Genomic DNA, 16,131 nt, shown 5'->3' on the forward strand with positions numbered 1-16,131 from the left:
TACGGTGATTTATTATTTGAAATTATGTTGTAGGAACGTCGCCCCAAGAATATTACGTTTTTGGGAGTGACATGCGAAACTTTCACGACTCTACTGTAATTAGCTGGAAGCGTTCGGTCGAATTTTATAGACGTTCCAAAATAATAACCCACCGTTCAATCATTGATCACGGAAACAACACAAGTTAATTATACCCAAACAATAGCCATAATTATGTTTAAATAAATGAGGTGTTGACTGTGACAACGAAATGCCAAAAAAAATGTGTATGCAACTCGCGTTCGCTTCGAGAAATCTGTGTGGGATTCCGGAGGTCGCTATTATGTCCAATTCGTCCTGGCAGCGTCTCCAATTCCCCTTTGCATTTTTCTGGCGACTGTGTCTGTGTAATAATATAAGTTAGTAAAAGGAGCCTACTTCCCTGATCAACATATTGAAAGATCGAGTTTTAAAGTTCGCAAGGCTGAAAGGTTAAGAAGTCCTTCCGTCGTATTCAATATGCGAGCTACCAGGAAAGAATACAAAAGTTTTCAATTCTGGATCAGAAATAGCTTAGCTATCTGATATGCGTGCTCAAGCAATCATGCCCTGGCGTCTGACAGAAGCAGCAGCGAAAAACTCAGTCGGAAACTTTTCATAGTGTTCCACTATTAGGGCGAATTGTTGGAACACCTGGCTTATTACGGAATTTATTGAGAGGATTAGTGGCGATTATAAATTTAGGAGCGCTAGTGCTCGTTAAATAAGAGCGGAGCCCGAAACTATTGTAATTATTTCGTCGATACGGGAAAAATCTGCTTGCTAAATTTATTCAAGATCACGCACTAAATTTCGTATCAATTACGCGACGCTCGAAGGAACTAATTTCGTTATAATTAGAGCGATTGTGTCCCGAAAACAGAATAAGAATGAGGCAGACAGTTACTGTTTTGCTAGGTAGAGAAATTCATTTTAATTTCCAATTAAATTTAATATTTTCGCTGTGTGTATCTCGCTTGTGCCGTGATAACCGAAATATCTCTCGCGGAAAAATTAAATTCTCTCAATTCTAACGTTTATCAGGCTTTTTTCATTACTTTATGGTCGAGGGAATCGCCGTCATTTGCATCTTTGGGCACAACCAACTAGAAAATTCAGATACATTTTAACTGGGTCTAGTCCCACATTGAGGTTTTCAATCGCAAGCGATCTTAATTGGATCTCTCATTGTTTATTAACATTTCGGGTGAAAAATTCGAGGTCTGCTCGGTTTCGCATCCTTCGCTTCGTCCTTGTTATCCTGGCGCGCACGTGATTAATGAGAGAGATGATCAACACCGTCTGTGGTTTGTCATATGCTCGCACCCTCCGCCATTAAAATTCAGAAATGCACGGAGGGTGAACACCTACCGCCCTTAATTAAGTTTAATTTATCAAGAATGTGATGGAAAAATAACAGTTGAGGAATTTCCAAGAGGGTTGCGGGAGATGGATTATTATTTCATTTTTTCTTGTTTACTTGGGGCTTGCCGCAGGGGGAACACACACAACTTTGTCTTTATTTCTTCCCACTTTTTCATCATTTCAGAGGTTTTTCAACCATTCTGGAACATGGGTTTTATAGTTGTGTTATAAAACTTGAAATTTGATTCTTCGCTAGTTTTATAATAACTAGTGTACTCCACCATTTTTACAATTATTTTCTATGTATCATAATAAACCTGACCTGACCTGACCTGGCTTTAAGTCTTTGAGTAAAAGGTTTTTTAAATAAACACGACCACATACAAAATAAAGACAAAAAAAGAACTTATTATGCAGGCGATTTTAATTTTGATATTTTAGACAATAGCTCAATAAAATTCGAAATTTATTTGTTTAACATGTGTGCGTTAACAATCACACAGATAAACACACTCTCGACAACATTTTTGTTAAGAACAGATCGGTGTTTTAGGCAAAACTCATTAAAACAAATGCTTATCTGATCATTTGCCAAAAATTTTGTTTTATGATAAGCGCACAGACAGGACTGTTTTAACAATTATTATGAATATAATATTATCATATACATACTAAATCATTATTGGATAACGGTATTATGCATCTGGTGGTGTTGGTAATCAATAGGTATTTATAGATTGTATTGTAAATTTTTTTGATAATGCTTTTCTGTTCTCAGAACTCGAATTATAGATTATTCTTTAATCAATAAAAAACTAATTACTTAAACTAACAAAGAAAAAAAAATAATAATAATAATTATGTAAATAGACAAAAATTCCAAAATAAAGATCTTCCTTCCTAATGGGAAGACTATAGAGTTGAGAATCGACGAGTTGGAGCTAGAATATTTAACGACTACTTACTCTCATTAAGTTCAAACTTTGGATCAACATATTACGATAAAAAGGTTAAACGAAACGAAACTTTAATACAAAACTCAAAAGCTCATCAAGATTGTCAATATGTCCAGCATGTTAATTAGGAGAATTTTTTTCTGCCTAAAACAGACTGAATCGTCTCATAAGTTTTCTTAAAATTATTTGATTTTAGATTATTTCTGTCTAAAAAAGGTTAGAATACGTTATCGGAAACTTAAAATTGCTTTATTCTATTGAAGAAAGCAACGATTTGATCAACATTTTAGAGGAAAACACACACCTTTGGACCATACCTTGCGCTAAACTGTTGATTTTAGATCATTTCTTGTTAAAATTAATCATCGTCAAGGGTCATCATCAAAGTTGTTTTCCAAAACTTCATAAAAAAAATAGATATCGGATGTATTTTATTATTTAATTTTTAATTAACCAAAAATGGAGAACACGTTTTTTATAATCCATGAGAGCAGCGTACATATTTCTGTTAAATTTTCTTGTTTCTACTATTAATACGGTGTCTTATTAGAAGATGTTCTTTTCAACCAAATGTTTCTTTAAATACATTCAATTTTTCTTCCTCAATTATATTATCTTTTAAAGAAGGACTATGTACAAGATTTCATTACGTTATAAATTATTATTCAAGACAAGTAATAGGTCTATAATTATTTGGCTTTAAATAAGTGATCACATAAGTTGTGGTTTTTAATAGAATAGTAGTAGTGAATTTTATCATTTAAATCCTTGCTCTTTTTTGAGCTTTGGGATGTGTAGGCTTATTATCAATAATTTTTTGTGGCGGCTTCTGCGCCAATTAGGCCCTGATTAATCGAACAGTGATGTGCAAACGTAAGGTTTAAGTGGATTGTCGTGTCCAGGGGTGTGAATTGATGGACAAGGGTCAAGTATAGCTGAGGATAATCGTCACGTCACATAATTAATAATTGATACAAAGTTGAAATATCGTCTCGCAAGAAGCGCCAAATATTTGCATGATAAAACGTCGTTAAACATTTCATATTTCAGCCCTTTTGTAATTTAGCGAGGAGCTCATTGTGGCGCAGTCGACCGACTAGTGCATAACGAACGATAAAACAGAAAGGACGTGTGTTACACTGGCGTCAGTTGTAAAACGGAGCACTTGGAATTGAAACTGAGTGAAGAATGCATCATTTGTCACCGGGAAAGCTTCGTATTAATTGTAAATTTGGTATTTGTAAAGTGGAAAACTCTCCAAAGGTAGAAGAAACTTCGTTAACCGCTTTGTTACTTTCCCTTGGCCTTTGGTATCGATCACTCGGCCACCACCGACTATCTGTCTAAATCCGAACCGAATTTCCGCAGATAATTGATGTTTGGTCGACGAGGAATTCGACACAGCCTCTCCTGTCAAAAATACATTCACGATTTCACCGTAAAGCTCAAGGGTGGCAAAGTGGCCATTCTTGTTATCTTACAATCTCTTGATACATTTTATTGGCGTGTCAATCACTAGATGCGGCAGTTTCCGGAGACACCGAATCGCCTCCCTTAAATGATTTATTTGTGACTCAATCGAAAAGTGCTACGTAGTTTGTCGGCATTGTTGGAAATATTTCTTTAATTTTATTCTGGTTTTTTCCCCGAGCGCGGCAATAACCGTTCAAGTTTGTTGACGAGTTCGGATGCATTTTTAAAATAATTCACTCGGAACGAAAGCAGCGAGTCTCATCTAATTTTCTCAAGCATAGCTTTAAAGTTACTTACCGGAGAAAATTACCTACATGTATTAAATTAGTTTGAAGTGATGAAGTTTGTTAGGCGGATAGTTTTTCTTCACGGAATCACAGTTCGGCATAAAAAGGTGGAACTTTTCTTTAATTAGTCGGTGACCAGTCGTTCATTAAGAAACTGGTCCAGGAGAGATCTTGGCCTCAAACAAGCTCTTAATTAGTTCGGGGCTCAACATGTCGGCTCCAGAGACAAGAAATTCGGGTCAGGTCGCAACTTTTCATCCAAATAACAGCGGCCAGTCTTAATCCGAATTGAATTCGAAGCATTTTCTCGCGTGCGATCGATCTCATTGTGTTTACGTAAACGGCCGAACACGCTTTTGCAAGTTTGAACTAAGGGTTAGTGGGTCACTTTACCCCTCTTTGAATATTTCTCCCCGAGATGACACTCTTTGTTTCGACCTCTGGATATATATTTTTTCCCCAATTTATATTTATAGGGATGGATATGCGGAGGGCACAAGGAGCATATTTTCCTTCAGATATTTTACCATTTTCACCGGAGAAGACAGTCCAATATAGAGTTTCCAAAATTTAAGACTATGAACTCGCATTTCTGCGACTCGCATTTTTTCCAAATACACGTTTACTGAATTTCATTTATTTTAGCAAAATTGGGACAAGTGTTATTCATGTCAGGCACACCCCGACATTTATCATTTTAATTCCAGCGGAAATAGGTCGCCCTGATTAATGAAAATTGAATTTCGCGTTTTTCCGAAATCTTTTTCAATAAATATTTAAATTAATTAGAGCTCGCAACGGCTCGGCAACAAACAATATCTTTTGATAATTATAGCTCGAGTGAAAACGTCAACACAAAAGTTTCAGATGCAGATTCCAACTCGGTTTAAAAGTTTATTTTCCGACTTAATTAGCGTAAACCTTGAGACGAATAATCGTTCAGTGTGACAATTTCAGACGACAATTTACGTCAAATTAAGCACGATTTTATAGCAAAATGAGATGTTTAAAATGCAAAAACGTGATCGATCACCACACCTATAAAACGGTGCGGTTTATATGCAAAATGCCGAGCTGTGTAAACTTTTACGTCAGGGTATTTTTCTCACTGATAGTGAAACTTTACACTTTACATTGTAGCGATAGTCTCAAGCGGATTTCAAGTTTGGGGCAACACCGGAAAAATTGAAACGGAAACACAATTCCGGCCTAATTTATCGCGGTTTAATTTCGGTGATTTATGGGATTTAAAATTAATTAGAATTTCCAAACATATTAATTTATTTTTGGGCGCAAATTGAATTGGAATGATTGAAACTAGAAAAATTAATCGGTGCAACTACTATTTTAACGTTGAAAATAATAATCGGAGTTATTGCTGCAAAAATTTATCAATGATTGAGTTATGCAAGAAGGCACAAAGTTGTGTACACTTTTACGTTCAAGTATTTGTCTTGCAGCTAGTGCAATTTTACAATCTCAATCGGATTTAGTGCAAAAGCCGAAAATTTTTAACGCTGTTTGCGCCAGAAACACGGTTTCCGAATAATTTATTGCGGTTTAATGTTGATGATTTATGAGATTTAAAACTAATTAGGATTTTGCAAACTTATCAATTTTTATTAGCCCGGCGCATCCACCAATTTTAGTAAGCCCGGGTCATTGTTCTCATAGAGTATTTTAATTGACAGCATATTTTTACGTTCAGGAAATCATATACGAAATATTATGCAACCTTAAAACACAGGAATTATTATGGAAAAAAAACATGATTTTGAAAATATTTCAGAAAATTTGTTTTGAAGAAATGACCTTTTCAAATATTTGCGTTGAGGTACTTGTTCTTTTCTTAAAACTAGTGAAACTTTACACTTAAGTGCATTTTCAAACGGATTTGAAGTTTTAGATCGGATCCAGAAAAATGTGAATAGGAAAGGATCGTTTTGGAATGATTCATTGCAAGTAAATTGGAAAATAGAAACTACATTAATGTGCATAAGACAACAAAAACATTAAAAATATACTTTATTAATAGTCCAGCGCATCCATTAAAAAAAACTATAAAAGTAAATATTTCAAATCTGTCTGTTTTTTTGCAATCAATTACACCTAGTTTAGCACATTATTTAATAACTGTTGTAATGTTTTTATGATCGGAAATCAACAGAAATAATGTATTGTGACTAAAAATGCAAAAATGTATATGTGGCAACTCTATATAAATTCAGAATATTTCAACATCCATCAAAACCTTATTTATACAAAAATGCTAGTCTGTGTGTAAACTTTACATTGATGTATTTTTCTTTCTAGTGAAACTTTTGGATTTGAAGTTTTATAACAAAACCGGAAAATTGAAACCGTGTTTGCAGTGAGATAGTGTGTAGCGATTTAATTTCGAGCCACTTTTTATTAGCCCGGCGCATCCACCAATTTTGGCAAGCTTAAGCCATTGTACTTATTAAGTATTGAAAATGTTTTAATTAATATTTTTACGTGTAGACAATTATTTACGTAATATTTACGCAATAATTAATTAATATTTTTATGTTTGGGCAATCATTACGCATTGGCTTATTGGTTTCTTAAATCTTTGCATTGGGGTAGTGGTAGTTTTTTTTATTAGTAGAACATTACACTTTGATGCATTTTTCCGATATTATCAAGAGGATTTGTAGTTTTAGAACTTTAGATCAGACCCAGAAAAATTAAAACTGTAATAGACAGTTTTGGTTTTTATACCGTTAGACTTGAAACAACACAAATTTGAAAATTGTACTGATGATTAGCCCGGCGCATCCACCATTTCCAACAAATTAAAATTAATTTTAAAACTAATTCTTATTCTGTTCTACAACCGATAGCACTGCGTGTAACATATTTTCTGTCCAGAAAATGATTTTTTAATGACATATTGTTAAATATTTAAATTATTTTGCTGAACCTTGAGGTTTTTATTGAATTGTTTGTAATGCAATGACATAGAATTTTTTTAAACTGAGCATTAGATAATATAATTTGTAGTGTTATGTATGTTATGTCATGTTCAGTAAAATTAAATCCTCACTCCAGTCGTATCAAAACCTAATTTAAACAAAAATGCAAGTCGGTGTAAACTTTACATAGACGTATTTTTCTTGCTAGTAAAACTTTCGTGTTTAGAGCAAAACCGGAAGAATTGAACCCGTGTTTGCGTCAGAATAGTTTATCGCGATTTAATTTCGGTGATTTACGAGCTTTAAAAGTAATTAGACGTTTGCAAACTTATCAATTTTTGGGCCCAAATTTAATCGTAATATTGAAAGTAAAAACGAGTGATTATTATCCCGGCGCATCCACCAATTTTGACCAATCAATATCTAACAAATTACACCCAGTTGAGCATTATGTTTCTGTAATTTGCAACCTAAAGAACATTTACATTTTTTAATAATCGGTCAAAAAAAACGGAAAAAAATTGGATTTAGCTGGTGAAAGACAAACGATGGTAATCAGCGTGTTTGAGCAGTGAGAGATTTGCAATTAGCGAAATGTGTGTATTAAGTGCCGTTGTTGTAATTGTGCCTAAATTGTGAGTCGTGTGTCGTTTTGTTTGTGCAGCATTAGGGAGCACAATGGACCTTTATGATGTAGTCTGGTTGCAGATAACGGCTTGGCAGTAACGATGTCATCGCCGTATACTTGGCTATCACACATGTATACATTAAAACCACCTGCATTAGAGACATAATCCGTACCGACAGCGGCCACGCCGTAACAAAAACATTAATTAAAATGCATTCAGGCAGGCGAAATAATATTTACACGTGGCGGTGTAATTAAATTATGTCTCCCGTAATATAAAACCCTAATTCTCTATAAAAATTAACGTAACGTGCTTCAAGTGATAAATTAAACACGAGTTTTGGCGTTAATAGCGTGGTCGAGGTGACTCGAGCAAATACAAAACCGGAAATAAAATAAATGTTTGATGGCGGCGACAGTTTTAATTAATTAAATTGGTCGCCTCAAGAAGCCATCAAATTTTCAACGGTGACTTTATCGAACAATGTAGCGGCTCTCTTCGGGAAATTTACGGCAGGCTGGGAAAGTGTTGAAGTTTCCGAATTGTTTCCCGTTTATTGAAAATTATAAATTTATAGATGCACGTACCGGCGACGCCAAATGCCATTCTCTATTACTTTACGAGCAAAACTATTTTTTTTCTACGAACTATCTCGCTCTATAAATCAGCATCCGATGTAAACTTAACCTACCAGCCATAAATCTCGCGAAAAATACGACTTTCATATATTATTCACGGCGGAATATTAAAAGATGAAAATCTGCACCGACTCTCTCGCTGATAAATATTAATTCGATCGAAATTGTGACACGAGTTGATGAACCCTCGATGCGCTCGTAAACTCAACAATTAATAAGTCCATCAATGATAAACACGGCTCTAACAAGATATACACAAACGATATCATTCCACTTTATGAATATTAATAGCCGCAACAGCGCTCACACCCGAATATTTATAACAATCAGGGAAAAAAATCGCAGCATTAGTGTGTGCAACTATTCAGGATTATCTGGAAGGGCGTTAGATCTGAAAACGCTGATAAAAAGACAGAGAATTATGACGCTGCAAAGTCAAGAAACTCGGAGACGCAGCACTTCCATGTCTTAGATTACGGAGTGATTAGTTATCGGTTTTCCAGCAATAAAACAACAAACTTTCGGAGAAATTTAATACATTTCCAATATAGCATGTTTGGAAATCATTAACTTTTGAATTTATTGCTCGCAGAGCCTTTGCCAATTTTTAACTCGATTTTTAGACGGATTTGCTCACGTGATCGCCGGCCGTTCCACACCTCGTGGCTTGTAATTTAATTTAAATAAATAGATAGTTTCCATGTTCTCGATTAAACCGGCGATAAATCACAAAAAACGTGCGCAATTTGACTTTCCCTGGCCTAATAATAAAGCGAAAAGTTAGTCGGGTCAAGTTCATAATTGTCCCAAAAGTGAGTGTCATTATGATAAATTATGGACGTAATGGCCTCAAAGAGCAAGAAACTTTTCCACTTTTGCTCCAGTTGCGTAAAAACGGGCTGACAGTGCCTTTAATTTCTTCCTCTTTGCATGTGATTGAATTTTGGTTTTAGGTCCAGCGCTGAAAAAATCCAATTAGTTGTAGCGCGCTTTGGGTTTCATAACTAAACAGGCCTTAAGAAATCGAACGCAACACCGAGGCAAAAAAGATAATTAAATTCCGTTAACAAAGTTACATTTTTTCAGTCGTCTGGTAAAAGCTTTCCGTCCGAAAAATTTCGTTGCAAATTAGACAAAAAAAATTGGGCAAAAGTCGGCGAAACGTGATTGGATATCTTGACAAGGCGTCGCGATTAATTGACACTAATGGCACTAAAAATTGACGAGTGTTAGTCGGGAACTAATCCAATCAACACTCGAAGAGTTGGAATTTTCACCGCTTTCCTCTCATTAAACTCTTAATTATTCGCTAAACAAAAAGTGAATGCTGCGGATTCCGAAAACTTTTTCATTTTCGTTCATAATTAGGAGGTTAGAAAGTGAAAAGCAATTTCCACGCTTGATTTCCTCACAAATGCCTGTTTCACGATTTACAATTATGAGACGGGTTTTGCGAATTCTACTTTATTTTCAGCTTCATTAGCGATAAAAAGCGCATTAGAATTCGGACTTTTTCGGTCATTAGCACCAAACTTTCGGAGAGAGTTCCAGATTTTCCGGGATAGTTGGATAGTTCCAATGCAATGCTCTCGAGAAAGTACACACATAACAGTTTGGAGAACTCCAATGATTTTCAACTAAAAGAACTGGAAGGATGGTTTTTTTGGAGATAAAAGCCGAATTGACCCAGTTTTAAACTCGCCTAAATTATTCAAAAACTAATTTGAGTCTGGGAAATTAATTGAATTTTAAAAAAAGGGAGTAGTTTTACTGGGCCTGAAACCGATATTGACTAGTGCTCCAAACTTCGAAACGGATGAATATTTAAGCGCAAGCTAAACAAAAAATTGGAAACAATTAAAACTACAAAAATTTTAATTGAACTGCAACTTTGCGACTGTCATTACCCATAACGAACAGACGTTTGCAATCGTACCAATATTTAAAACATGTAACAATTTTAGCAGCGATTTTCATTCTTTTTTTTTTTTGTTCATACAGACAAAAAAACTTTGGCATCGCCATTTTTCAATGTCTCCAAGTCATTTATAGAAAATACTTTAATTAGAAATCTAGTTAAATTTAGTAGTTTCCTTGATTTCTAGAAAAACTAGAATAAAGTCTTCAATCACGATTTCTTAGAACTAATCCACAGACAAGTCGCTGTTCAGTATTAGCTTTTAAAATTTTTCAATACTTTATCCCTTAATATTAAATCTTTACCTTGCAAAGTGTTATTTTTTTGGTCATTTGGATTTCATTGTGGAATTTTTATTTTCACATAAAAATGAGTTTTATTCCTTCGAGAAATTTTCTAGTTTTGTTTTTTTTTTTGTTTTGTATAATTTGTTTATTATTTTTTAAGCAATATATATTTACATTCGTTGTTTATTCATTATGCCAAATTACTTTGTTTTTCAGGCGAATACATAATTTATTTGTAATTTGTACCTTTGCTATATAATTTTGTTTCATATTATGATCTGTGTAAATACCATTAGGTTTCAACACTAATCATAAAAGAAGCAAAAACAGAAAATATGTTTATAACACATGTAAAATTCCTCAATGTTGTCAACTTAAATTAAAGTCAGAGATTTTTCAATTTTTTGCACCTTTTACCGCCATAGTCATCTCACCATATTTTTGTACCAGTATTATAGTTTTTGGAAATGGAATTTTTTTTAATTAAAATGTCTTGAAGCTTTGTTGCTACGTTTTGCTTTTCAATTATTTTTGAAATTTTATTTGCACTACAATTGTACAACGAAGTCACCAGAATAACTGTTTCTGTTCCCAATTTTCATTAGTGCACTGTTTAACAACAACAATCTTATTTGTCAAGTATCTGAGCAGAACAGCAAATAACTAACAGAAATATTTTCTATTTTGTTACAAACTGAAACAATCTTCTGGAACGCTATATTTTTATTTTTTAATATAGCTTTTGTTGGTGTTCAGTAAAAAAGACGAAAAGTTGGCGAAAATAAACCGCGTCAGGTAAAAAAATTAGTTAATGGATGATGTTTTCCCCGATACATTTATTAAGTTTGGTAAGTGTTGAGAGGCGTAGGTGGCGAGTCGCCAATTAAAATTTCTTGCATTACCGGAAGTACCCCGTGAATATTTAACGCGAAAAACGTCCAAGTTGTGGTAAATTTTCGAAAGTGCGCTATCCCATTTATCCCCCGTATTAATAATTCACGTTCGTAGTGATCTCAAACCTCAAATTCGGAAGCTATTATTCCCCCGTTCCAATTAGGCTTTCTTTTTCATTTCCGCTGCGAAAAATCACCGACTTACCGTCTTTGCCGGCATTAGCATAATCCGCCCCGCAAACAAGCAACACACACAACTGGGCAAAAAAGACCGGGGCCACCATCACGGAAGTTATTCTCAATCACTGATCACACACTCACACTTCAAGTCATAACCGGAAGTCGCAATCCTTGGAGACGCATCTGGGGCCTGGGGCCACCACTCAACTCCTCCGACCCAACTACCAAAACATTTACTTTACGAACTCGGCTTAGGCCCGGCCTCCCCTACAAATCGCCACCGGAAAAATCGTGCGAAACTAATTTATTATCGATCTCTTGGCCAACGCTGATGACGCTTTCGTCATAGCACCCTTGATACTGGCGCTTCTCAGGTCTCGCCCCCACTAGCGTCCATAGCGTCGCGCATGCTTTTATCATCTCTTATCCATACCTGTGATACAATGGGATTTACTTATAGCCCAGGAGTTGGCAAAAATGGGGTTTTTGCTACGGATTTTCGGCAAAAATCGATGCCCAATAAAGGGCCGATGGGGGATTAGTTGACTCTATTGCGATTACGTACTGATGACGGTGTGACGTTTATTTTGCATAATTGGTCGGACTAAATTGAAATCGAGCCGATTTCGAAAGGACGCATCTCCCGGTATTGCTTTTAAATAATTGAGCGCCGAAAGGTTCGGGCTAATGCGCGATTTAAGACGGATTTGGTCAGACAACTGGGTCAAAGTTTATAAAATCAAGCCACAACAACTATTTATAGCATATCGGGCTAATAACCCACAAGAGATTATCGCAAACTTGAAAATTAAATATATTTATCAGTAGCCTTGTTATTGTACGTTTCTGGTGCTTATCTTTTGAAATAATTTGATTTTTGTGACGAAAACTACATCAAAACTAAAAATAATAAACCACCAATTCATTTAGACGTTCTGTATATTGACTGACCTGAAAAATGTAGATTTCAAAAATATCCAATTAAAAAAAGTATAAGTTTACACCAAAAATACAAATTTCTATCAAAGTGATCTGTGTTTTTATGTTAAAATTAGTTGTCAGCATTAAAAACAGACAGATTTTGACAATATTTTGAATAAAGAAATAATTTCCCGGCGCATCCACCATTTTTAATACACTGATCCGACTAGACAGATTATTTTCGATACTTTTTTTAATTATTTTACAGTGTATTAAAGACAAATAATAAGAATTTACAACAAATGTTCTTCTTGACATACAGTTAGGTATTGAACATGACTAGTTAAAATGCTCCAGTACGCGTAGCATGCGAAATAATTGACCTATTTTGAAAATTTTTACGTATTCAGAAATTGCCAGGAACACTTTAGCACAATTAAAATTATTGCATACAAAATCGGTTAAAATTTCTATTTAATAAATTATTTTGACTCGATAGATTACGAATTATGTATGTATTAAATAAAATTAATTTTGTATTAACTTTTTAATACAAAACACAATGTACTTAACCAGCTCGTTGAAATATATAATTATTTAAATTTTTTTTTAAGTGGTTTGTTATTTTAAGTTGGCAAGCTCAAAAAATTTGGTGTACCTACATTTTCAGTCACAATTTTAAATGTTGTCAACTTCTTTAGCTAAGGAACTATGTCCCGGCGCATCCACCATTTTTAACGATCTGATCGTCGATAGTTCTACGAATTGCAGGAATTATTTTTTATTTATTAGAATTGGGCGCAGATTGATCCTGTTTCTGGTGGCGGCTCGAATGTAATTAATTCCGAATACATAATTGTTAATGTAATATTCCGAGCACATTAACATCCGTGAATTTATGAAACCAATTTATCGCCACAAACAGGTACGAATTTTATGCAATTGGGCAAAGCCCGTTTCGGGAGCAATTCATCGGATGTAAATGGGATTTTTTGATATAATTATGCAAAACACCCGATTATGAAATGATAGCTAGTCTGTGTTGTTGTAGTTCCGGTACGAAAGTAAAGGGAATAACCGGTCCGATTGGCCCGGAACTTGCAAGAGTTCATCACATAACTCAGAGCACATCAAAACTCGAGCGTTGTACCGCCCGGGGTGTTTGGTGTTAGCCAGATTTATGACCATTCGTTTCCAATTCGGGCGTATTTGAAATTTTCATGTGGGTTTTTTACACTTTGGACCAACTCTCGAGGTGCTAATTATGCAGATTCGCGAGATTAGTGGACGAATCGTTAGTTCACGTTTAATTACTGGATGATGTAAATGTGTATTTAATCCAGAAATTTGAAATTAAAAACGCGAAGAAACTTCTTTAATTTATTCGGAACGGAGCGGGTATTCCCCAGACTGCTCCATTTCTGGCTTCTATTGTGTCAAGCATTCTTGGCGAGTCATTATTGGAAATTTTAATTGTATTCGTTTAATTACAGTAGTTTCCAGTATACTAGACCATGCGGTATTATTAAAAGCGCTCTTTAATTGAAAGCTCGGTTTAATTGACGATGCTTCACCAACTCGCTTTTTACCGCACAAAATCCATCAAAATCAAATTTTCAACAAAAAATTTTCTCCGTTGGGGACCAAATAAATTTCCACTTCTTCCACCGGTTGCTGATCGATGACTTTTGGTCCCTGTCATTAATTTCTTAATTTTTGGTACAGGAGGGACTGTTCAAATCCCTTGTTCACACACAGCTAACAATCAATACGAATGGATTTCGACTACACAACGTAACTGTCTCCTAAACACCATAACATGCCGTGATAAATGCGCTCGGAAGGGATCGGGTAATGAAGAGATATCTAAATATGAAACTGGAGATTTACGGCCCACCAGATACGGAGGAAGCTTGTTGCGCCAGATCGTACGAAAATTCAATTTCTATTTGTAAATTTGTTCTTACGACGGACGGATAAATACCCCGAAACTAAAAAGATTTTAGGCATTTTTATGCCTCGACTTTCCCTGACTATTTGCACAAAAATCGCCCTAATCTCCCGTTTTAAATATTGGCATCCGATTGTTTTCTTGCCAAATAAAGGGGAAATGCACCCGATTATCTGATAAATTAAATATTGGCATTCAAAAATAATAGCACAAACTGTATAAATAACTGCAAAAACAGTATTTTAACGCTTGGGTTAAAGTATGTATCAATTTCCAACACTCCAACAAAATATTTTGCGAGAATTAAACAAATATCAGTCAGGTTTAAAAATGGTGGATGCGCCGGGAAAATATTTGATATTATTTGTTGGCAAAACTGAAATGGTATGGCATTTGTTTCACTAACAGGAAGATTTAAACTGTTTAAACTGGTTTAAAAAAGTCTCGTTATTTTTGGGTATTTTCCGCGCAATTTCCCGACTGCCAATCAATTTGGTTCGACAAGGCCTTGCTATCTGGTGTCGTGCTTCCTCGTAGACACCTGTTCGCACGACGTCCGCCTCCTCGAAGGTGCATTGTGCTGTTAACTCTGTCAAACAAGTCTCTCCAAACAACGGTTTCTTGTTTACAGCCCGAACGCTTTTGTTGTTATTACTGAACCAACATTGACGCTCAACTTCCGGGTCATATTTTATTTGTAATGCACCGACGGACGCATTTATTTCCCAGCTCATGTAAATTACCGCAGCACCAGTAGCAAAAAAACGTCCGCAATTTAATTTCGGATAAATTACGAAAATAATTCCGAGTACAAATTACATTAGAATTACTTTGCGGCGTTGTTTCTTTCAGGTCGGCGCTGTGGTACGCGAATCACTTTAGAAACTTCATATTTATGTACCTGGGCCGGGGCCAAACTCGACAAAGTTGTAAGTGCGCCGCTCTAATATAATATTTCATTTAAAACCGCTCTCACATTCACAAAGAATTGCAAGAATCGCGCCGAGGTTTCCCTAAATAAATGTTTCATCAAAGGAGCGCTAATTAAGTATCTATTAAAAAGGGCTTTCGCCCCAGTTCGCCTTCTCTCTCCTCTTATCGACAACTTCGACAAGCTTCCAGATGCGGCTATTGACAGCTTAATCTCAAATATTAAGATAAACAAAAGTAAAAGTGGGAGTTTGCAGGCCTGAGAGGAAATTGAGCTATTTCATTTCGAGAGAGAAACGCAAAAAACGAGAGAACAGAGAGAAATAAGTGCTCGTTATTGAATCATATGATGGTTTCAACGACATCACGTTATGGGAATATAACAATCCATTAAATGCAGTAAGTGCTCGCTGCTACTAAGCCGTTAATGAAGGACGTCGTTATTCTGCCACTGATGGAAGGCCGCTCATTACGCGATTGGGGGCTAAACCCCGGCAATTTTTACTCAGATTTATCGCAAACGCTGCACTCGCTCCAACACAACACTTTTATTTCGAAATTGTCGGCGCTCGCGAGCTCTAAGCACATTTTCCGACTTCGAATTTTTTTATATTTTTAATACAATTGCGTGCCCAAATTATAAATATTATACAAAGTGAAAAAAAGAATTGAATAGTTATTGGTTTTAGACAAATAACCTTTTGAAACATGTATCTAAAAGTGCCACCTTTCAAATTTCCCTCGTCCAA

The 16,131-nt window shown here is 35.3% G+C and overlaps 2 protein-coding genes across 2 annotated transcripts in view; one reads left to right on the forward strand and one right to left on the reverse strand.

Annotated features, from left to right (window-relative positions):
* The window catches only part of side-VII (sidestep VII), a 100,113-nt gene extending 87,871 nt beyond the window's left edge, over nucleotides 1-12,242 (reverse strand). The window contains exon 1 of the mRNA XM_968512.4: nucleotides 11,606-12,242. Coding sequence (XP_973605.1) covers nucleotides 11,606-11,684 — 79 coding nt within the window. The 5' untranslated portion in view covers nucleotides 11,685-12,242. The remainder of the gene's footprint in view (nucleotides 1-11,605) is intronic.
* LOC662231 (cell growth regulator with RING finger domain protein 1) overlaps nucleotides 1-16,131 on the forward strand; it is a 172,925-nt gene that overhangs the window by 88,426 nt on the left and 68,368 nt on the right. The gene's annotated exons all lie outside the window — the stretch shown is intronic.

The sequence above is a fragment of the Tribolium castaneum genome, chromosome 3 (assembly GCF_031307605.1).
Source record: "Tribolium castaneum strain GA2 chromosome 3, icTriCast1.1, whole genome shotgun sequence".
NCBI classification, from domain to species: Eukaryota; Metazoa; Arthropoda; class Insecta; order Coleoptera; family Tenebrionidae; genus Tribolium; species Tribolium castaneum.